General features: G+C 47.1%; 2 protein-coding genes across 3 annotated transcripts in view; one reads left to right on the top strand and one right to left on the bottom strand.

Annotated features, from left to right (window-relative positions):
• LOC121071097 overlaps positions 1-4360 on the bottom strand; it is a 129378-nt gene extending 125018 nt beyond the window's left edge. For both annotated transcript variants that reach the window (XR_005820380.1, XR_005820382.1), the window contains exon 1: positions 4258-4360. The gene's annotated coding sequence lies outside the window, so the exon portion shown is untranslated. The remainder of the gene's footprint in view (positions 1-4257) is intronic.
• A 624-nt stretch (positions 4361-4984) lies between these two features.
• Positions 4985-19598, top strand: VASH1 (vasohibin 1). Its single transcript, XM_040559077.1, is given in 8 exon segments — positions 4985-5026; positions 5028-5249; positions 10165-10253; positions 10742-10798; positions 11870-11944; positions 12968-13349; positions 13741-13853; positions 14480-19598. Coding segments are annotated over 8 exon segments (1053 nt in total). The 3' UTR covers positions 14553-19598.
• Positions 19599-24339: the final 4741 nt, after the last annotated feature.

The following is a 24339-nucleotide window of genomic DNA, read 5'->3' as shown; positions in this document are numbered from 1 at the left end:
AGTGAACAATACATTAGGCCATTGATTTTCAGTCAGAGAAGAAAGGGCCATAAGGCATTTTACCAGGTCATATAGGCCCTTCTCCCTCCTCCCAAAAGCAGGATCAACGCTAACTAAACCATTCCTGACTGAAAACTGATGAACAGTGCTTGAAACTTTTCAGTTTTCCATTGTCCTTGTGGAAAGTTTTTTTTCTAATTTCTAACTCTCTCATTACATTTTAAACTTACATCCCTTCTTGTTCTGTGTATCATGGAAGTGCAGAACACACCTATTTTCAGTGGCCTTTTCTGTGCCTAAAGACTGCACCCTCTCAGACTTCTCTTCCCGTAAGTTAAACAAAGTCAGCTCCCCATTTACTCCACATGAAAACCAAGGGTCACATAAATACATTCACAGAAGAGTGAATACAAATAATACCATACCTTACATAATTATTTTGCTTAGAAAATCTGCAACTAAGAAGCTGTAGAGGTTTCCTCCCCACCCCTTCATGGAGCACAGTGCTCTGCTAACCTGTCAGGCCCAGGCCACCCCGGACTCCCCCCACACATCCCTCGCAGCCCACCAAACCCCAAGCTGGCCAAACTCGCTTCCTGCCCTGCGGCCCCTCACTTCCTCTCACAGCTGCCACCAGAGTCAAGCCTGGAAGAAAATGGGAATCTCCAGGAATGCCCCATGGTTTTCCTATGAGTGCAGGGGGACCTGTGGTACATTGGAGCACAGCTCTCAGGGGAAGAACCCCTCACCAAGTATGCTGCAGGCTGTCTGGTGTCATACAGAGGCTCTGGGTGACTCAGGCCAGTGGAGAACATCAGCTCAGACAAACTTAGAGGTGCCTCTGAAACAAGCATTCTGAACATACACACGCAAATAAACAGAATATTAAAAAAAAAAACACTGAAGGAAATTGAATGTTTTCTGATAACAGCTTTAGAGCCACTTCAACTCTGGGAAATAGGTTAAGAAAGATGCTGATTTGTCACAAGAGGCTTTTCACTGACTCTTGCAGGCATGTAGAAAAGGGAACCCACTCTGAAAGTTTCAAAAAAGGAAATGAGCAGCACAGAGAAGTTCAAATCACAAAGAGGCCAAGACAGCACACACCCTGTCCATGTTATAAGCAACACAATGCTACATGAAAGGCTCCAGTTCACACTAAGAAACTGTAATATGCTAATTAAACCATGGAAACAGTGACCTAAAATTGCCATCAAGAACTAGAAATCTCTGGTAGGTGTTTTAATTGCTGTTATGCAAGTTCGCAGAGACGCTGCTTAAATAACAGTCTGATGCTGTTGAAGATTTAAAATAATAAATAAATAGAATTACAGCATAAACAGAAATGATTGGCAGAAATCAAAAAGATGAAATATTAATCAAAATGTAGAAGACATTACAAAACAGAAAGCATTATCAGTCACTACTGTCCGTGTTTACAGGAACAAATTTTGGACCCCATGTAACAGAGACAAAAATCCCAATTTGCCTGTAACAGCAGAGGAAAGATTTTTATTTTTTTTTGCTCTCTATGCTACTTGAAGACATTCATCACATATTTTGTATATGGAATGGTCTGGGTTGGAAGGGACCTTAAAGCCCATCCAGTTCCAGCCCCCACCTCCCACCAGACCAGGTTGCCCAAAGCCCCATCCAGCCTGGCCTTGAGCACCTCCAGGGATGGGGCAGCCACAGCTTCTCAGGGCAATCTGTTCCAGCATCTCACAATCCTCGAGTAAAGAATTTCTTCCTAACATCCAATCTAAATCTACCCTTTTTTAGTTTAAAGCCATTACTCCTTGTCCTATCATTCCACTCCCTGACAAAGAGTCCTTCCCCAGCTTTCTTGTAGGCCCTCTTAGGTACTGGAAGGCTGCAATGAGGGTCTCCCTGGAGCCCTCTCTTCTCATGGCTGAAACAAACCAACTTCCTCAGCCTGTTTTTGTAGGAGAGGTGCTCCAGCCCTTGATCATCCTCACAGCCCTCCTCTAGACTCATTCTAACAGGGCAATGTCCTTCTGGTGCTGGGGACCCAGAGCTGAAGGCAGTGTTCCCGGTGGGGTCTCATGAGAGCAGAGTAGAGGGGGGAGAATCACCTCCCCCTTCCAGTCCCTGGTTGTCGCAGCCACAGTAATCTGCTGCCAGCAATGAGAGGCAGCATTAACATCCATTACACAGCCGTGCCACAGGTAAACAACATTCACAGACAAGGAAATGTCAGCAGCGGAGACAAGGCAGCGACCATCTCTGTCCTCTGCTGTCACCCCACGCACGGTCAGTCCACACTGCAGGGACCAGCTAACTCAGCACAGCTGAGCTCTGTTCTTTCCCAAACTAAACAAGCATAGTGCTATGTTTATTACCTTAAAATATGATCTCCTGCTGTCGCAATGTTATTTAAGTGATGGCCAGAAGGGAGGGACGCTGCCTAATAATTAAACTAAGACAACTGAAACAAAAAATCCCCTGATCAGCCTTATTTTTGAGGCTTGCTGATGATTATAAGCTACATTTCCTCTGAGTGTGCATTTCAAGGCATTAAGATACATGGATAGTATTTCACTTCTATTATAACACATTCATTTTAATTCTTCAAGAATAATTCTTAAGATTAATTCTTTAATTCTTAAGAATAATTCTTAATGGGCCACAATGTTAACTAATCTTAAAATAAAATATATATATATATGGATGCCAAGTCAGGGTTATTAGCATGTCCCTCTGACAGAGGGAAAAGCTGAAGTACAGAAGGCCATGAGAATGACCAACCATGAATTAGTGACGGAGTTCAAAATTGAAGACAAGCATCCTTGCTTCTATGGTAGCTGTGCTTAAATTTCAGCCAGGGGAGGCAGCGCAGCTCCAACAGAAGCATTTAAAAGCGTTTGCGCTATCCTTTCCCCAGTGCTGTCACTGGAAGTACACCTGCCACTCCACCAAAATGCAGGTGCTGTCCCCCGTATGGCACTTGCACTGCCATCTATGCCGGGCACACTTCTGGCCCGTGTTTGGAGTGGAGCGAGGGGAGGAAGGGATCCTGGAATGGACATGTTGAACTGGGCGGACAAAACATGTCTGCTCAGGGGCTGTAGTGGCTTCCTGCCACAGGCTCTACAGCCTCTTAATATAAGGAGTCAACTTCCACCAGTCTCCACTTGCACACAGGAAAAGGCAAAGACAACTGTAACAACACTAGAAATCTACTGAAGTGATAAATGAGCACTGCTCAAAGTCCCCACACAATAGAAAATCCTTACTCAGAGAAGAAGTATGTGTTAAGTATATGGAAGTCAATGTAGGTTGCATGAAGCATACTGGTTGTCTGTTTTGGAAGGCTGAAGGAAGGAAGGATGCAGGGGCATGGATTTAGCTTAATTTTCCTGAGAGAAAAATCACTTTTTGGCAATTTGGGCAATGCTGAGTTCAAAACAGATGCTGCATTCAAGTGTTGTGCCCTCAGAAATAATCTCATGTGAACATCTGCCCACAGAACGTTACAGGAAAAGTGGCATTTCACTCTGAAATCCTCTGGCAGTCCTCATAAAGGTTATACCCAGTTCTCAGGACTTCAGATCCCACAGCAACCATCCCCAGGATGTATTTCCCTCCTTCCCTACCCTGCTGCCAAACAACAGCCCTTTGTGTGGATTGCTAAATGCGAACATTTCAAGAGGCCCCTTAGCAGGTTCCTCAACAGCTGACACATTACTGTGTATGTGCTTCTTTTACTTGGCGTTCAAGTTACAAAACATCTTTATGCTACAGCTTCCATAAATGCATTAATGGCATGTGGGACATTAATATGACATGGGTGGGGAGGAAACGTGGCTAGCAGTCCTGCCCATGCCATGGCTGGGCTCTGTAAGAGGAGGACAGAGTGGTGCTGGCAGCATGTGGGGACAAGGACGGGCTCCCTCATCTCCTGCATTTTGCAGAGACCCCTTCTGACTGATGTTTTGCCATGCCACGGGAGGCTGAAACAGAGAACCAGGTTGTGAAGTCAAGGCAAAGCACCTGTACATTTGCTTGCGGTGCTCCTCCAGGCTGTATAAAGATGAATTTTTGGCTCTTCACAGGCAGAAAACATCCTACAGCGGCCTTCTTTGAGAGGGACGGGGTTCCCACAGCACGCCCAGAGGTGGGCTGTTGGGTCCCCACCAGGAGAGCCCTTCCCTCACTGCCTCTTCATCCCTCGACCTGGGCTATCGTAAGCCAGAAGTACCCCAGCTCCCCTCTCCGCCACCCACAGGACTCTACCTGGCGGCCCCACCCGACTGCCGCGTCCTCCAAGCCCACCTCCATGAGGAGATCCATGAGGAGACGCCTCCCCCTCACCCCGCGAATCCCCCCGCCGCCCGCTGAGGGCCCCGCCGGCTCCATCCCCCGCCGCTAACGGCCGGGGCCGCCCCTGCGGCGACCGTTAAACGGCCCGCTGCCCAGCGCCGCCCCCCCGCCGGCGCCGCCCCCAGCGGCTCCATCGCCGCCCGTTATCGCCCGGCCCAGCCGGGCCCGGCCTTATCGCCCGCGGGCAGCGGCAAGCGGCAGCAGCAGCCCGGCCGGCCGGCCGGCCAGCCCCGAGAGCTGCCGGGGGCGAGGCGGGGCTGGGCGGAGCGGGGCCGGTCCCTGCCCGGCCCCGCCGGGGCGCGGCGGCTTTGTTACCCCGCATGCAGCGGCAGCACCGGCCGGGGGGGCGGCCGCTGTCTCCGCCCGCCCCGCGGCGCGCTCGGGAGGGCGGCGCGGCGGGGGCGCCCAGGCGGCAGGCCCGGCCCCCTCCGCCCCCAGCCCCGCCGCGGCCCGATGCGAGCGGGCGGCCGGCAGCGGCTCCCGGCGCCGCCCCGCCGAACCCCCGCGTTGTGATCCGCCCGGCGGCGAGGCTGCGCCGGGGGAGGTGCCGGTCCCGCCCCCCGGCCGGGCCATGCGGGGCGCGGCCCCCGGCGGGCCGGCGGCGGGCGGCGGGCGCTGAGAGCGGGCGGCGGCGATGCCGATGCCGATGCCGGGGGGCGGCGGGGCCGCGGCCGCCGCCAGGCGCCCCCCCGGCCGGCGACGCGGCGGCGGCGGCGCGGGAGGAGGAGCAGGAGGAGGAGGGCGAGGAGGATCTGCGCGACGGCGGCGTGCCGTTCTTCGTGAACCGCGGCGGGCTGCCGGTGGACGAGCCCACCTGGGAGCGGATGTGGCGGCATGTGGCCAGGATCCACCCCGAGGGCGAGCGGGTGGCGCAGAGGATCCGGGGCGCCGCCGATCTGCCCAAGGTGAGAGCCCGCGGGGACCCCCAGGCGGCGGCCGGCCCGGCCCGGGCCCCGCTGGGCGCACAAAGGGAGCAGAGGCTCGGGGCAGGGCCCCGGGGGGCTCCCGCGGGCGGTGACCGAGGCCCTTCGGGGCCGTGCCCTGCCCACGGGGCTGTGTGCTGACGGAGCAGCCGCCTGTCGCGGGGCCTGGCCGTCAGGTAGCGCGCATGGGGCTGCCCTGAAGCGGGGGGCCGGCTAGGTGGTGAGGGAGTGAGGGAGTGAGGCTCGAGTCCAAATCCTTGAGGTGAGAAGGGAGGTGAGGCGTTGAACCAGAAGAACCCGGGTTTGGGAACCGTTTGCCGGCGGAATTCTTGCACAGAACCGTGTCTGTGGGAAAAGGGACCCTTCACGCCCAGGAGTTGTAAGAGGAGTTATCTAACGCTCACAGAGCCTGTTGCTGGTGTAGGGCCAGATGTGGTTTCCGAGCGTATCCCTGGCCTTGCTGTGGAGAACTCTATGAAAAGAGGAACCGATGATCGTTTCTCCCAACCTTGTGCCGGACTGAATCATTTGCATGTGAATGCTTGCGATAGCTGCTGTCTGCTGTTGCACCTCAGCTGGAGAAAAAGCTCCCCTTTCCATTGGCATCCTGTGAACAAAAGGCACTGCAAACACTTGGTGTGTCACTCCACTGACCAGCTAGGGGAGTATTCCCATCATGCTATTAGAGGAAATTCAAATACAAAAGGATGAAGGATTTTCTGCTCAGGCTTTTTATTGCAAGGACTTAATTCCTTGGGATGGAAAACTGAAGTAAGCAAAACCATGCTGTTATACAGCGCACAGGCAATCAGTACCGCTTTCCACAAGGAACTCTGGAGAAGTGTGTGATCTGAGTTCCTTTGTGCCGTGCAGTTATGTGGCAGCACCCAGAACAAATCTTGAATCCTGATTATGGTCCCTCTTCTAACCCCACAAGACTTTTCTTTCCCTTTCAGATTTCCTTCTCCTCAGACTGTCCTGAGCCTGGGTGAAGGCTGAAAGCATGTTTCTGATCAGTCAGAACATGCAGTACTTAATTTCCTGACCCAAAGGGCTGGTTTGGTAGGGGAAAGGGAAGAAAAGAAGCTCACAAACAAGCGAATGGTGCATGAGGGGAGGGAAGTACTGTGTTCAGTCTCTGCTTTGGGTCTTAATGTGAAGTACTTCTGCTTTTGTTCTCACTTAGCTGTCTTATACAGTCTTAGTGCCAGATGGTTACGGTTAGGGGACATAAGCAGTATGAGCTCCTCTGGAATAACATGACATTAGTCTGTCTATTTTTGTGTGTGTGTATCTGCTAGCACCTCTGGGAAACAGATCTATGAACTCTAGTCGGTGCTCTGCAATCTGAGATGCCATGCCCGAGCTCACCAGGCGTACAGATGAGAGGATGCTGGATGCAGGAAACAGCCAGGATGAATGAGCTGTTATCCTAGCTCCTTTCCCCTCTAGGGGTGTATTTTTATCTTTGAGGTTTGCTTATATCACTATGCATCTCTGTGCCATTAAGTTTCTTTGCATGGCTGATGCAACAGATGAGAATTAAGAGCAGTGAGTGTACTCTGCAGGGCCAGCTCCTCTGAAAGGCTGAACACTCTCCACATGCTAGAAGGCAAATACGTCTTTAGGTGTTGGAGTCGGACTGCGGTTTGCCTAGTTCCAAATTTTTGCCTTGAAGAGTGGCCAGTATTGGCTGTTGGGGAAAGTAACTCTTTAAAGAGTTGTCCATAAATTAAACTTAATGCCATAAAATGATGATGGCACGAGGCTGTGATCAGACATAGAAGTGTTCACAGATCAGCTGCAGGGGTTGTGTCTTTCACTGAGTTGTTGAGAGCTCAGAGATCTCTCAGGGGTCCAAGGTATCCTTCTGGTAGGTTTGGGGTATCCACCAAGCAAGCTGAGCCAGGTTGGCAGGATGTAGTCGACTGGCCATGCATGCAGAGCTTGAGAGTGCCAGCCTCTTGTAGGTTGTTTCCTTTCTAGCTACAAGGTGTGGTATTGCTTTGCTTGGAGCTGCACAAGGAAACACAAAATGATGTGCACTTGCCTCATTAAGAAAGGCTGGATTTTAAATGCGGCAGTTAGGAGGGCAAAGACAGGAAGTATTGCATCTAACGGGTATAGATGGAGAAGCAAAAAATCCAATTTCTTAGTCAGGCTAACAACTGGGATTGGTATTGTTCCCATGTGGCTTACAAAAGGGAAATTAGGGAGGAGTTCAGATACATAAAAGCACCATAACAGAAGCTGTTGCTAAACGGGCTGGCCAAAAACATACCTCTGTGATATGGATAAGGGTGGAGCTTCTTTCCTCTGTCCTATCTGTCTTGTCTCATGTACAGTATGTCCCATTTGGTACGTGAAATCTCTTGTTCTCTGGATCCCCTTTCTGAAATTGGAGTCCCAGTCTTACGCATACGGCCAGCCCGGCCGCATGCATGAATCTAGGATTGGGGTGTGATGCGCCTCTCCACACAAGTGATGAGGGACTAAAGACATGTTCAAGCAGTCTGCTAAGCCTGGCAGAGGTATGTGCTCTGGGAAATCTGGGCTCTCTTCCTAACTCTCTCTCCAGCTTTCAGTGCAACTAAAGGGAAAGCAAAATAGATGTGATTTTCCCTCGTTTCTCTTCCAAAGTAATTCTTCTTTGATTTCTGGAGGATTGTGAGGACTGCCTAGTATTTATAGCCCTTCTGAGATATGCAGTGGATAGTGCTGGCAAGAATAATGTGTTAGCGTGTCCAATCCCATCGGTGTGGGTTTGAGGGATGGAGACTTTATTCCTCTCTTCTCTTGCCCCAGTAAAATGCTGTAGACCTGATGCAAAAGAAACTGTAGCCCAGTCTGGGCTGCAGGCCCAGATCTGGGAGAGAGAGAGTGAGCACGCTGTACTTTCATCAGTTTAATTACTTGAGGTGCAGGCGGCTCTTCGGCATTAACTAGTCCCCTGCTGAACTGGTTGCCATTGCGCTGTGTCAGTGTTACGCGGTCCTTTAAGGAACAGGAGATCTGGGGGGTTGCAGTAGTAAATGGAGGAGTACCTGACCAGAGTCATTAGTTGTGCTGTCAACATGAACTCCATCAGTCTGCTTCCACTCAAAAAGCATGAAAGTCTCCACCGTGAAGAAATGAAACGAAGTTAAATAGTCAGGCTGTCCTGCTTGATACCTCTCTCATTGTTTCTGCCTGGAAATGATTTCCTATGACTCAGTGTATCAGCTCACAGCATCCAAACTGACTCAGCTCGCACAGTTCCAGAGACGGCTCCATCCCTGCTCTGCTCTCTGGAGCCTTCCCTGCTCCGGCTGTGGCTGAACAAACCCAGTTTCATATCTGCTCCTGCTCTTGTGCCATTTTCTGCTAGTGCCTCCCCTTGCTCCAGGCAGGGTACAGAAATAAGGCATTGGAAATAACAGGTAAAGTGCTGGGAAAATGGGTACCAGTGGCCAAATGATGCTATTTTGTTTCCCCAAAAAAGAAAAGGATTAAAAACATGGGGGAGAGAAGATTGACAGGAGACTGAGCACTCAGTGTTTACTCGCTGATGGTGTTTGGAGATAGCTTGAAAAAACAATTACAGGTTACAGTTTCCAGAGGCAGGGCCAGTCCCTGGCCCCTGTGCTGTGCTGGCACGAGCAGTGTGTGGCCATGTGGCAAAGCAGGTCGGGGAACAGCTCAGACTGAAACCTAGCCATGCTCGCTGGCTCGGCTTTCAGCTGGTTCAGGCGGCCTGGTTCACTGGCCACCTCTGCCAACCCAGGGCAGGGGAAGATGGTATGGAAATGAGTGGCCGCAGAAATGCCTGTGGAAGGTGATGAGTGGCTAAGCAGTGCTGCTGGCTACAACTCTGCAGCCAACAGTGCACAGCGGAGTGGAAGGCCCCAAGGGAAGAGCTGGCTCTGACTCACTCTTTCTTAGGTGGGGGATAACCCATCTCTGGGGGAAGTCTGAGCAGGAACTGAAATGCTAAAAAGCAAAGTGCTGTGGAAAGCTGCAGTCCGGTATCAGATGGGTGTGTGAAAGGCAGGAGCTATCCTTCAGAGGGAAGATGCCGGCTTCTGTCTCCAAGCCCGTCAGTAGCACCAAATTTGTGCCTTTTCCATTATATTTGTTGAATGAGTGTGTCGTCAGGGCTGTCTGCCATCCAAGCTTGCCTGTCCACTGTAGCTGAGCAGACAGGACTTTTCTCCTTCCTTAGACACATTTTCTCAGCTGCCGACAAAGCTGCAGTTATCCCATGTGGAGCAAATGGAGAGGAAAATTGGACTGGGCCCATAAGGCTGAGGCCTCAGAACAGGACAGCAGTCTGAATGGTGGACTTTCGGAAGTCATTCTCTGACTACGTAATTCGAGACAACAGACACTGAAGGTGGGGAGTCGTTATGCTGTCAAGCCTGTGTCTTAGTCAGTGCCAACTCACCCGAGGTGCCAGGAGGCAGTAAGGGACTTGTAAGCCCTTGCTTACAAGCCTGTTCCATGCTCCAGCGGCTTTGGGGAAATTCATTCTCACCTTTTGCCTCCCTCTGTCTCCTCCTTGTTTTTGTTTTGTGCCTTCCGGTTTGCATACTCAAATGAGCTCGAGCTCTCTTGGTTGATGGCATTGCTGTCTCACGTTTTGCCTTGTCACTTAATTTATCTAATTCTTCCCTGGTGATGCTGCCGAAGAGTCGGACCCTTTCACGCGGTTTCTCTGACAGCTCAGTGGTGTTGCCAATTTCTGAATCCATGCCCAGTTATCAGTATGGGAACATAAATCTACCTGGTGTGGCCACTTCAGGCAGCAAAAAGGGGCTGGTTTTAGAGGAACATGCTCTGTGTAACTACATGACACTGAGTTCAGCGAGAAGCAGGAGAGGTTTGGAAGTGGTGATTTATGTTCTGGTCCCCATTTCAGATTCCCATACCGAGTGTGCCTGCGTTCCAGCCGTCCACCCCCATCCCTGAGCGCCTGGAAGCTGTACAGCGCTACATCAGGGAGCTTCAGTATCCTTTACTGTTACCTTATTACATATCTGAGACACCGAGAGCCGGGTCTCAGACGGACTGCAGTGTGTCACCTCACTGTTAAGGCATAGGTGAGCTGTGGTGGAGGGAAAACTGCCTCTCGGGTCATCCTACTCGAGCACTTGTCTCTGTAGCTGTCTTAAAGAAGAGTTGGCAACCCTGCTTTTGTGCATCTGTGGCATCCAGCCCCTCTGTATGGGCTGTCACCATGGACTTCTGGGAAACGGAGTGGAAACATGTATACAGTGAGGAGGGAGAGAAAAATAGACAAGAAAGAAATACAGGAGTAAGGAGGGACTATAAATGGGAGAAATGCAGGATAGAGAGGAAGGAACTTTCTTGCTTCGGTGTTGTATTTGTAGCATCCCAACTCTGCTGTGAGAATAGTAAGTAAATAAGGTTCTTCAGAGAGCTTTTCTTCAAACTCTCCTTTCCAAGCTGTCAAGCCCTTAACGTCTTGCCTCCAGGTACAATCACACTGGGACACAATTCTTTGAGATTAAGAAGAGCAGACCTCTGACTGGGTAAGTGCTGGCAGCCTCTGCCACATTAATCCTTGCTTTAAAACATTAGGGCCCTGCTGTACCCACTGGCCAAGGTTAGATGACAGTCAGTGCTTTCAGTGCTGCAGCTCTATCCTGCTTTAGCTGACTTCATTGTCTGTTGCCTGGGGTCCGGCTGGACAGAGCTGCGTCTGGCCTGTCTCAAGGACAAGGGTAGGTTTTGTTGTCATGAATCAGTAAATCCAGTAAAATAACCGAACTGTATTTCAAAGATGTACAGATTCTGCCTGCTTTTAATTGCAATATAACGACATGAACTTGATGGATTCTGAAGCTAGGTCCTGCCCTAAATGAGCCTTATAAAAGCCAAGCATCTTTACAGGGCTAACTTGGTAGTACTTGTGAGTGCCTTTGCAGTATCTAGGCTTGCAAAACTCCTGCAGTATAAACTGAAGAGTTTATACTTTGAAGGAGGAGGGGAATTCTGACTGCAGACTTCGGAGAACTGCACCTGATAAGCTCCTGGAGATAAGCACCAGATGTTCATTGGTTTTATCAGCCAGCGTACTGAGACTCTCTCAAGACTGGCTTCTTACTCTTGGTCTACTCAATAGGTTTATGTGACCCCAGATGTCTTGTGTTGTAGTCAGTGCATTGTCTCCTCCGCAGTACTTGCTGAATGGAGAGCAGGGTTGTGTGATGCCAGAGAAGAGGCCTTCACTGCCCTTGAGCCTTGTGAGGCAAATGTTGTCGGCCCTTAGTCCTTTGAGCTGCTTGTGGTCACATAGGTGTCCATCCAGAACTTACTAAGCTGAGAGCTGTTGTCTCCCTGAGAACAAGGTTGGCCACATAGGCAGCTTTGTTGCAACTCACTGAAGGAGCAACTTGTAAGCAGTGACAGTAAGTGGTGGAGAGCGGGTTTGGATTTCATAGCTTCCTAAGGAAGATGCACACCTGTTCCCTGTCCTCAATGGGCCTTTGCCTCTCCTGGAAACCCACCCTGCATATATACTGCAAAAGGGCTGAACTGGCCATACTTGCATAGTGCAAGCCTCCTAACTCTCCTTGTCCTTCCCTTGTCCCATTCCACAGGCTGATGGATCTGGCCAAAGAAATGACCAAAGAGGCCCTGCCAATCAAATGCCTGGAAGCTGTGATCCTGGGAATGTATCCTTTCCTCTTGGAAATGTGCATGCCTGCCCATCCCTGCATTTTCTCCTCTGCTCTCTTATGATGCTTCAAGACTGCTGATAATATTGTCATCTAGCCCCACACCCGTTTTCCCTTCCCAGTTCTCCCTAAAACTCCTGCGAATAAAATCCAAATCCAAGCAATCCCCTGAAATAGCCAAACTAGTTCTTCAGAGTTGTTCTTCCCTCCCTAAGAAGGGTGGTGCTGTTCTGGAAAACTCTGGAAGCAAGTAAAAGAGAAAGGAAGGATCTAAGGAACACATAAAGGGGGCAAAAATACTAGGTAGAGTTAGTTCAGGAGGTCCTTTGTAGGTAACATTGTTCCCTTACTGCAGCGTTGCCTGCACGTGTTCTACACTAAGATAAATTAGGGATCCTCCCCAACATCTAATTATGGTGTATGTCGCCTCAGTATTATGTCTAACATGCAGGTTTCTTGCCTGTCAGCTTAGGCAATACCTTTATTAATTCTTGGCTTGTGCCTTCTTAAAGAATACATCTTTCCCAGCTACCTTCCAGGCATTACCTACGTCACTTGGGCTATAGTTTGTTGGTGGACAGTGGCAAGACCACCTGGAGGGGCATAGATGGCGAGTGGTTCAGAAGAGTGGTCTGATGAGTACTTTGTCCTGGAGGTTCCTCAGTTTCTAGTTGAAATTAACAGCTAGTAAAACAGATTAAAACAACCTGATGAATAATGCTACAGTATTGCAGCTAGGTCACTACGGAATATAGCACGCTAAACGTGTTAGTATTGCAACTTCTGCGTCACAAAATTGCCTGGAAATTAACTCCCCATTGTTGACTGCCTGATTTCCCCATGAAAGCAGGACAGCTTGCAATGAGCTGGACTGTTGATTTGGAGAACAAACCCTGTCAATGTGATGCCTGAATCAGTGGTGAGTGTGCTGAGCACGCTGGCAGGGTTTGGAGCAGGCAGGAAGTATCTTGCCACACAAGTGGTATCACTGGTTGTTTCCTGAATAGTGGCTGCTGTCAGTTACCTCACCAACAACATGACCACGCTGGACCGTTTCCCCATCAGCTTCAAAACCCACTTCTCAGGGAACTACTTCCGACACATTGTGCTGGGGGTGAACTTTGGGGGCCGCTATGGGGCACTGGGCATCAGCCGACGTGAGGAGCTCATGTACAAAGCACCCGTCTTCCGCACACTAAGCGAACTCATCTTTGACTTCGAAGAGGCGTATCGCCGCTGCTGGCACACACTCAAAAAGGTGAAGCTGGGCCACTGTGTGTCCCACGACCCACACAGCGTGGAGCAGATCGAGTGGAAGCACTCCATCCTGGATCTAGACAAACTAAGCCGGGAAGACTTCCGCAAAGACCTTGAGAGGCATGCCCGTGACATGAGGCTGAAGGTGAGCAGCGAGGGTGGAGTAGTAATTTGCTGCAGCATCCGCTGTCTTGCGTGGCCTGTGGCATGCTGGTGGAGTGAATGGCAGGGGGCAGTGGCAGGTGGTGGAGTGGAGGGTGAATTGGAGGCTCTTCTGCTTTGTTGTCAGGCTGGTTAACTAATGGGCACACACACAGTACTGCTGTTGTGATACCTTGCACTGTATATGCTCCTTGGAGCTGTAGCTGTGATTGTAGCTTTTTTTTTCTGTTTTCTGGCTTTTGTATATTTGATTCACTTGCCTTGCTTTTTTGTCTTTTATTCCCATTTAATTAATAGTTGCTAAGCTTCGTGTTTTCCAGTTACTACTACTATAGTTTTTCTGCTCATGGTACTCCTTTTTTTTTTTTTGGTAGATTGGCAAAGGAACAGGGCCACCATCTCCTACCAAGGACAGAAAGAAAGATGTCTCCTCCCCGCAAAGAGGTCAGGCCAGTCCGCATCGGCGCAACAGCCGTGGGGACCGACGGTGCGTGGGGCTGCTGGTCTTGAGACTTATCCAGAGCATCTGCTTTTTGGTGGCTTTCTTTTTGTTCTGTTTTGTTTTTTTGACAGACTGCCTTGCTGGGTTTTCTTATTTGTTTTGGTTTGTTTTTTTGGGGATCTTTCTGATGACTTACTGGGGTTCTTTTTAACAGGGAAGACTTCTCAGACCTGCATTAGCAGTTCTTTTGTAGTCTCTGTCTTTCTGAGTTTATCACTGCTTGGGTGGCCATTGTTTTTTGTTGTTGTTGTTTATTTCTGTTTGTGTGTGTGTTTGGTGGTTGTTGTTTTGTTTAGGTGGGGAGGAGAAAGGCTGCTTAAATAGACAGTGATTGTGGTACCTGGTATTTATCCTTGCCTAGGGGTCTGAGTTTGGATAGCTCACAGACCTGTGCCCCAAAAAGATTCCACAAATTAGACTGTTTTCTTGAAAATGGTCTGGGATACTGGTGTGTTCCTCCTAACCTGAGTTTTCTTCCTGTGAAGATTGCTGAGAAAGTTACTGAAGGTTAAAGAATAATCTTGCCTTCAGTAGCATAGGATAAATCTGAAGCTTTCCTGTATGCTTCTCCTGTGCTATTTATTAATAGTTCTTAACCTCTTTGCTCGCAGGCCGTCTGGTGAGAAGAAGCCTACTGATTCCAAAGCCATGCCAGACCTCAACGGGTACCAAATCCGTGTGTGAAGAGAGCTGTGCCTTGTGTGCCTGGCTCCACAGACTTCTTGCTGGCCACAATTGGGACCTGCACCAATTCTGACAAAGGGGATAGGGGAGCAGGAATGGAACAGAGTGCTGGTCTTCCCAGGTACTTCCGAGTGGGCCAGTCCCAGAGCTGGATCCCATGGGTCCCGTAGGGTTCACCTGCCTGTTTCTGGGAGAGGTGTCCATCTTAATTCACTGAAACAAGTATTTTTTTAAAAAAGAAATAAAAAGATCTGTACATTTGTGGGAGTGTGCTGCAGGGAGAATAGGAAGTGAGTGGGATCAGCGAACTTGTTATCGAATTTTTTGGGTTGACAGCACATAGATGAAGCATCTCGTCAACAGTACTTCTTCCCTGTCTGCACAGGAGTCTTGAGCCCATGCAAGGCCCACAGGGCTGAGGGAGGAGTGATGCTGGAATGGGATGGCCCCTGCGTCTTGTGCAAAAATTCCTGGTTTTGTCATTCTGCACGCTTTGTTTAGCATTGCTCTTGTGAGAAGGCAGAATTTGCTCAGCCTGATGTATTGATCATGCAAGGGCCTCTCATCTGGGGTAATCATATCTTGTATGTTTGATCCTGCTTATTTCAATGCATTTCATTGACTCTGAGATGGTAGATGGTGGGATGACAATCCTCTTCACCCATTGTGATGCTGAGGAGCTGTTGCAATATGTCCTTTTGTGGTAAAGTGGGTCAGGATATGCCCATGCCATTGCCACGTGAAAACAGGCACAGAGACATCAATCAGCAGTGGAGGCAGAGGGAGGCACGGGATGGTTGGTAGCCTGAACTTTGAGTCATCCCTTCATCGGTCTTCTATTAATTTCTAGTGATTGCTACTGTGAAAGCTCGTGGAAGACATTTCAGTCACCAAGGTATAAGTTTTAAGAGTGAATAGCTAAAAAGGATTTAATGATCTGAACAGGTTTTACAAGCATTTTTCCTTTCCGCAAGGGTCTTTCTCCTCTCTCGCTGATGGTAGTGCTAGAGTTACAGGCACCTGTTGGTGGGAAGCCCTGCTCAAGGAGATTGCCTTCCTACCACTTCAGCCTGGAGACTCCTGAAAGTTATTCCCCCTCCCAGTCCCAGAGCTGTGCTTGTGTTCTGGCTCTTCCAATTGCTGCAGTATTTAACAGCACCACTTACACTAGCCTTCCCCAAATGGCTGGGCAGGGCCTCTCCACCTGGTTACAGCCTTGATTCTGCCTACCCTTCTTTTCATAGGAGTGTTGTACTACTGATTAAGCTGTGTAATGCTTGTCAGAAATCTGGAGTGTTGTCAGGCCTCTCTTTTGAGGCCTAGGGCTTGGACACTGGGGTTGCCAAAATCAGAACAGTGTGGCCTCGAAGTGATCTGGACACATGGATCCAGGGGATGCAAAAATTGAGCCTGGGAGTTGGTGTCCTGGAAGGAAACTAAGTCTTGTTTTATAACAACACGGACAAGGAGCTGAGCTTTCTGAAATACTAAGTATTTAATTTTGTTAGAACTGGGCTTATGCTTTCTTGTGGACTTGTTAGAAACATGATGGAGCTTAGCTCCGTCAGTACTTTTTGTTGTGGTATAGCTGTGCCATACTCATATAAGCAGTGCTATTTTGGTGGTGGAGAATGGGCTCCTATCCCCACACAAATCATCTCTTCTGTTGAGTTAAAGCAGTATTAATCACTGAAGCACCACCCACAAGCGATTTAAATGAGGCCTTACAAGTTCCTAATTGTAAATCCCTAATTGTCATATCCATGGAGTTATATCCATGCCATGCAGTCTATCCTTTCAAGCTCTCTTAGTTGTCATTAGTTTTCGGCTATGCTGCATGACTAGGAGGACAATCCAAAGGGAGATCAACAGCAAGTTAGGCTACCTAAGACAAGGTAATTGCAAAAGAAGAAGCTTATTTCCACAGTGCAGTACAACACCTGTCCCCTCCCTTGCGCTCCAGCTACATGCAATAATTTGAAATTAGATGTCAGTAGCAAGCCAAGCAGCCATTTGAATGCATCCTCTGATCAATTTTGTGGCTGTAAATGATCATTGTTAGTATCCAGACACTAAATATGTTGTTAGCTGTAAAGGTACCGCAGCTAACTTTAACTAATAGAGGTGACTTGGAAGCCAAAAACTGCCTTTGTGTACTGTTTGCTATGCAGCAGACTGAAAGTTCAGGTGCCACTGTGAATCATATAATAAACGCAAGCAGCAAAGGAGACTGCATGTCAGGCTTTATTAAAGTGGATGAAATCTAGGGGGGAAAAAAATGTAATAGTCACTTATTTGAAACTGGGATGCATCCTCACCATGACTTTGGTTAGTTAAATCAGAGCAATTGGAAAACTCTTGAGAATAATTAGTAGCTTCATACAGAGCACATTCAATAACTGGACAGACCTGAGCCTTTTTAGCTGCAGAGGAGAAGTGTGTTGGGTGAGAGAAGACTTCAAAAAAGATGGGGTAACTGAGGGGTCAGCTGCATGCTAATGATGCTTTTTTAAGAGCAGGGCAAAAGGGATGTTGAACAGTGTTGGATCAGCAGAGCAGAATGGCTTAAAACAAAATGCTTTGTTTGACCTGGTAATTAAGCACTTTCCTGCAGGATGTAACTGAGGCCAATAGTTTAGAAAACCAAAGGAAGTGGATGTTTAAGGAATGAATGACAGGTAGAGTTCAAGGTTTCTTAATCCACATCCTCAGCAGTCACCACCTGTAGCCAGACAAGAATATCCTCTTTTGAGATTTAGTTGCACAACTGTGTACATTAGGAGGCATTTAATTCTTCTTATGCATCTGGTATTGACTTCTTAAGATGGACACAGGAGCAGAGCCCTCTGCTAGGGTTACTATTTCAAGCCTTCTTCTATTTCTCCGTGTGGAAGAAGTTCTGCCCCTTACTGTCTCAGTATCCCCAGTTTAATAGATGGTGCAAAGAAATGGAAAATGACCAATTTTCTCCCCCCCCCAGCTCTATAACGAGATGAATAGCATCAATACAAAGCTTAGCTTCATTGCTAACAAACAAGACTATTCCCCTGTGATACAGAATTAGTGCAATCCAGTTTTATGCCCTAAGGAACTTGTGGGTACAATGAAAAATGAACCCTGCTTTTGCACTTCAGCTCCCTCATCCAGCTAGCCTGGCTTCTGGTCTGTCTGCCTTTAACTGTAAGAGGAAAGGCTGAAGGCATGTCTTTCTCACTTTTGCAGTCCTGACAGCTACAGAGAAGGAATGAAAATAAGTAGGGGGTATCTTGTACTCCATAGTGCCAGCAGGACAAAAAAGATGGCTCTTGAGGAGTCCTATTAATTATTTAAAGTTAAATATTAACATGATTGCTCACGTAGCTCTGGCCTGTAAACTTCCACTATTCAGTACGTCTCATCTGATGTCTGTTCTGCAGTACAAGTCCCTCTGAACCCCTTGCAAGGGAACAGTGACCATGCACTGAGAATGGATAGACACTGCCTATGTTGTATGTGAAGTCTAGGTCAGCTTTGAAAGACTCGACTTCAACAAATGCTGGCCTACTACTAGCAAAACTATTTTAAATGTAACATAAACCTTGAAATAAATAATTTCTCTTTATATTTTATGTAGACAAGTCCCTTGATAGCTGGCCAATTGTAATTTTTTGAATGGATAAAAGCATCAGTGAGTAAAACCAAGAACTTTCTGCTGTGGTGTCACACTGGCATCAATATATACTGAGAAGTAGGATCAAGACTCCATCAGCCTGTGACACACTAGCTTTTTTTTTTTTTTAATTCTAATGTGATGAGCTAAATGAGTCTTTAGGAAGTTAAGGTATGTTAGCAAGTGTTTTAGCTGGGAGTGGAGTGCTTTTATTTAGTTAACTATGACTATTTCACCTGTGTGCCACTGTATGGGTCAGTACAGAGTATGCTTGGATGCCTACCAGAATAAATGACTCCAGAACTGTGGTTGAAACATAGTTTGTGTTCATACAGTAGCTGTGTTGCTGTTTCCTGTTTAACATGATTTTTTTTAATTATTTTTAAGTATTTCAGGTGAAAGCCTTAACCAGGTGCCTGCCCCTTAAGGTGGGCTCACGTGTGGTGTTGTATAGACTGAAACATGACTGTCCTTAAAATTGCAGATTTTAAGAAACCATAATGAACAGAAGAATCCTATTGTTGCCAAAGGGCAAGAGTCTGGATTAGATGGGCTTTACCCTGCTCCAGTGGTTCTGGCTAATTACTTTAGGTGGCTGCTTTAACCACTTGCTCTTTCTAAGTCAAGTGTTTAAAGCAGCCCCAATGATCAGGTGCCAGACACGAGCAGGGCATGCCCTGTGTCCCACGCGTACTGTGTGTGTAAGTAGGTGAAATAACACCGTGTATTCTAGTGGTCTTACACTGTTGTCCTGTCAACATTAAGATCTTCATTATGGAGTTTATAACTTAACCTAAGAAAGCAAGTGCTATTCTAGCTTGGTTTTCGCTCTGCCAGAGCAAGGTGGATATGGTCCTTCTGCAACCAAGCTGAACTCCTTAGGGAATTTACTATTCTTGTCTGTTTTCTGAGCAGGTGTTTACCTGTATCACCAACCACTCTCCTTCAGTGATGCCCTGGCCCTGTCTGCTCAAAAGCAACTCAATTTAGGCCCAGAAGGCTACTGAATCCCCTGTGATCTCTGCAGAGCAGAGTTTCACTCCAGGTCAGGGTTGAGATGGTGCTAGTGGGACCAGAGTGGTCCCCTTCCATGCACATCAGTATTCTACTCTAGCACTGATAGGGTGCTTCAAACCATTGACATCTTTATCACTGGTACAGCTCAGAACTAACTAAGAAATGGAAGGTTTCTTTCTTTTAAAATTATATCATGTGTGTCTTTTTGTAATTAATCAGTGTGGTTCTGTGTCTTTATGTAGCCAGCACAGAACCCTTATTTAGAGTTAGTTCTTATTGCACTCCCCATAGCCCTCATGTTGATACTTCTTCCTGCTTCCTTTGACACTTAGACAATAAAATTCCCTCTGTACTGCTCTCAGCTTGTGCAGAGAAAACAAGATGTCTGTACTGTCTTTCTTTCTGATTTAAGCGTTCCCTTTGTCAGTCAGTTTAGAAGACAAAACCACAGCCTTGAGTGATGGTATCAGACAGATTAAGTATAGACGTCCTGTACTTTTGCAATATTATGGAAAAAGGACACGGAAGAACCCTCATTCTCCATCAAGCATGTGACCAGGTAAGCACGTCTGTATGCAAAAAGGCAGTTGCCAGAGAGTAAGAAGTATGTATGTGGCTGTGCAGCAAAGGTTAAAACTCATCTTTTCCTCCTCAACAGCCATCTGCCAGGCTGTAAGGAAAAAAGCCAGTGGATGAAACAACATGTCTGTCTGTCTTGAGTTGATCATCCTAAGGGTTAACACAAGCCTCTCCTTCCACTATTCCACTCTTCAGCATATGATCCAGCCTCCTTTCCTGGCCAGAAAAGCAATTCTGCTTAAGCACTGTAGTGACCTTCCAGACTAATGACCTCACCAGGACTCCTCAGACAAATGCTGGGTTAATAAAGGACAGTCAGCTGCAAGGTTCAGTGTATTCCCCCAGCAAGGGGGATCCAACTTTATTCAGGCTATCATCTTTCAGGCATAACATACCCCCTCCCTCGAGGGAAGTGAGTAATAGCTGGGACTGGGGCCAGGACGTAGGCAAGCTTACAGCATATGCAACCGTAGAGGAAAGGAATAAACATCCCCTGCCCTGTCACTCCAAAGAGTATGGCACATGCAGTATTCCCTCTTAGCCAAGTTAATTATACAAGCAATTTCTGTCTCGAGAGAAAGTAATTGCACAGTACCTAGTAGGCGGTATGAAGGGATGAAGAAAGTAACCACATCATAAGACTTTGAGGTCTGTGCTCAGGCCCAGAAGATGATAATACAGCAGCAGAAGGTGGCTTCTTGCTCCATGTTCTCCTGTTATTGATCTTTAAGCATTTAATAAAATGCTTAAAGACTGAAGTGCTGCAATTTCTATAAACCTATTTCAAATGCTTATTTGAAAATACCCTCTGCCCCATGTCTTACAGATTTCACTAAAAATTGGGTAACTTGAAATCTCTGTAGACATATGGGTCAGGTTGCTTGCTAGACAAAGAGTGAAAGAGGCAGAACTTGGCTACAGCTGAGATTAAAATGAGATACTCTGCTCACTCTTAGGTCAGACTTTCCCCCTGATACTGACAGTTCCTGCAATTCTAGGTTTTTAAGTCGAGATTACACTACTGGGACCTCACTGAAAAACCTGTGTTGGGGAAAAAATATACAACTCAGTTAAGCAGTAATTAAAAAAAGAAGTCAGCTACTAGGCTGAGAAGCCCAAGACTGCAAAACTTAAAGATCTCACATTCATAGAAGCATACAGAAATCCATTTGTGAGAAAGTGGGACTAAGCCTTAAGAGCACTATCCATGCAAGGACTGCAGGAGTATGGAAAGCAAAGGAACATGACATGCTGTGGCTAGCAGTCCATTAGAGACTTAATTAAATAGTTGAGTTGGCTTTCCTGACTTATATTTTTATTTTGGCAAAGAGTGATTTCTACCCTAACTCTAACTTTTTTTTTTTTTTTTTTTGGGGGGGGTGGCAGGGGAGGAGAGTAGCTTTAGGATAACAACTGCATTTGATTCCCAGTGTCCCAGTGCAGGAGCAACACCTGAAAGTGGACAGTAACTGAATAAATAAGCTTAGGACTATGTGGAAAGCTTTTCATCCATGAAAAGAAAAATCAATGCAGACTTAAAAAAACACAAAACTAAGTAACATTGCTAAGGCTTGATGTCAAGTCTTTTCTGTGTATAAAAGGAAAGATTGCATGGAACAAATGCATCTTTTGTTGTAGCACATGCCAGCTTCTAGCCCAGTCTTTTACCCATTTGTCACCTCAGCACCTTGAAAGTTGCTGTGTGTCTAACCGAAGTTAAGAAAAGTTTTCCAGCTCCACTATACAGCATTCCTATTCCCTTAGAGCACAAGAATGCGCAGGCTAGATCTGAAGTAAATAAATAAAAGGGAAAAGAGCTTCAAGACTAGAATGAATTTTCAGTGGAAGCTGGCAGATAACTTGCCATAACAGAAGCCAAACTTGCACAACTGACAAAAGGAAGGAGCTTGAGGCATAACGGGCATCTGTGTTAGCATTACAGCAGGCAAGTTCGCTACAGAAACTTAGTATCACGCTTTGAAACATGATGCAGTACCTCCGATGGCAATGATCGGCCAGCTTGTGCATCTCAACGTGACAGAGATACAAAAAGCACTACAACCCATGCAGCTACAGTCTGGCAGGGAAGAGGTCACAGACAGCAATTCAATTAACTTGCACAACTGGAAGCCTACTGAAAGGAGATGGCATCCCACAAAGGCTTGTACGCTCCTCCTTTAGATGAGCCACAAAAAGGCTTCATCTGCATTTGGATGAACCATAGATGTTTGCAAAGTCCTAACTGTACATTCAGCAAACATTCATTAGTACGGTGGTAACAACGGGAGGAAAAATTGCACTCTAGCAGAGCCCTGACCTGCAGACTGTTTGCTAAGATAATCACTCTCAAAAATCATTAGGGGCAGGACGAGTACCTTGATCTGCTCTTAAAAGAGTATCTCCGAGATGCACAGTTTTTCTCAGAGCATCTAACAGACTAGAGAAGAGGAACTACGGTCCTTTGATCTCCTGTGCTTCACAAAGCAGGTGGCACAAAGGGCACTAACAGTAAATCTTGATATTTTTGTTTTGTTTTTATTTAACAAGAGTTATTCCTATCTAAGTGTTGGTTTCAGAGCTCCCATCCCTCCCACTTAACTCGTCAGAGATGAGGGGTGGGGAACTCACTATCTTATGGCTTGACACTGTTAAAATGTTGAGTTTATAATACGACTTACCCCTAAAGAATTCACCCATAGCTTCTAAATGAAGAAATAAACAAACATCATTAACTTAGAAAGATAATTGGATCTGGCAGTCATGGGAAAACAGCTGCCAGAAAGATACCTCATAAGGAAAAGGCATAGAGAAAGAAGACCTCAAGCAGCAGCCAAGGTTCATTTATTGGCAAAAGGACAGAAATTAGAGCAATTACACTGTTTACCACTCTCCCATCCCATGTATTTTGGAGAATTGATTATAAAGGGCATCCTCCTGAAGTGATGAACTTACGACTCTGAGAAAGTTAAAGAAGTTGGACTTCCATCTAAATGGTGTAATTAATTACAGCCTAGCAGCTGTGGTGCAATTTAAGCTGTTGTCTAGCTAAGATACTTTGTCAAATCTGTGTTTGCCTCTACAGCTGCACGTCCCTGCAGCTTAGGAGACTGATTACAGGGTAGGTATGCATGCTGCCAGTGGTCTCTGGCATCCCTTTCCCTAAGTACCAATCTCCCTGAGCTCTCTCTACAACACTACTGAGAGTATGAGGTAGATGACCCTACCTCTGTAACACCTCTTTCTGATTGTAGATATTCCTGTTCGTAATCGTTTACAGGCCTCTCTGTAATTTATCAGAAAGCTATGTTAATTGCAAATACTCAGACATTTAGGTCAAGAAGCAGTGTTAAGAGTCTGGAATCTCTTAATTCTGCTTCCCACCTCAAGGTGGTTGCTCATTACCACAGTCTGTTATTATGTCACTATGTGATACTCTCAAAGCATCAGAGATGCATTATTTTCCCCCTACAACTATGTAATAGTTGCCATGTTAGTGGCAGGGACTATTTCCATCCATCCCACCCACCCACCAACTCCCCCTGTAGTCTCCAACAGCCAGAGGCACTCACAGGTCTCCCAACTCTGAATTGCTCTAGAGCAGCTATTTCTCTTTCCTGAAACAGGGCAAGTCTGTAGGGTCTACAGCAGAGCTACAGGGACAGTAATCGAAACAACCACAGCAATCAACTGTAACGGTCCTGCATTTCTGCAAGTTTCACCGGTGAATGCCGAAAGGAAACATGTGAGCCAAGGCTTTGGGAGCTGCAAGACTCTGAGCTTTTTAACCCTCAGAAAGAAGAAATGGAAGATTTGCAGGCATTGTCCTGGGGTTTTTAAGCATACGGCTCTATATCCACAGTGTTCAGCAGCTTAACCATTCCAAGTCCATACCATAAAATTTCATGTATTGAAAGTGTTAGGCGGACCTGCGGAACAGATTTTCTAGCAAAATATATCTAGAACCTTAAAGCCTCCCTGACAGATGCCTTCGTGCAAGATACACAGAAGAAAAGTCCAGTCTTTGGTCTAAATGAAATGGAAGAAGCACTTGTGATGCTCGAGCACAGCTCCTATGCCTCAGGTACATCACAAAACCGGCAGGGTGCTTGGGCAACCAGCTCATCTGATAGCGTACAGTGCACACGGGGCAGAGGGCCAGCAGGCCTAACACACACACACACACCACACCCTTCATTAACTGACAATCAGACCAGGCCAGCAGTTACAACCAAAGCAGAGGGTCAACATTTTAAGTGACAGCACTGTGTCACAGTGTTTTTTTGTTTTGCTTTTGATTGGTTGTTTTTAAACCTTCAGGGTCTTCCCAGTTTCCCTTTCCAATGTTACCAGCTGGTGGGAGTTATCTGCTACCTGGCTGCTTTCTGGCAACCTGCAAACAGCCTGGCAGAAAAATAAAGCTCCTAGTTGCACAGATTTCCCTTTCCTCCCCTCCTTTCACAAATAAAACCAATTATAAAATCCAAGTTAAAATACCTACACAAATTAGTGCAACTCTCAAAAAAACCATCCCCAGAAATACAC

The sequence above is a fragment of the Cygnus olor genome, chromosome 5 (assembly GCF_009769625.2).
Source record: "Cygnus olor isolate bCygOlo1 chromosome 5, bCygOlo1.pri.v2, whole genome shotgun sequence".
Lineage (NCBI taxonomy): Eukaryota > Metazoa > Chordata > Aves > Anseriformes > Anatidae > Cygnus > Cygnus olor.
This window is presented reverse-complemented; position numbering and strand designations above follow the sequence as displayed.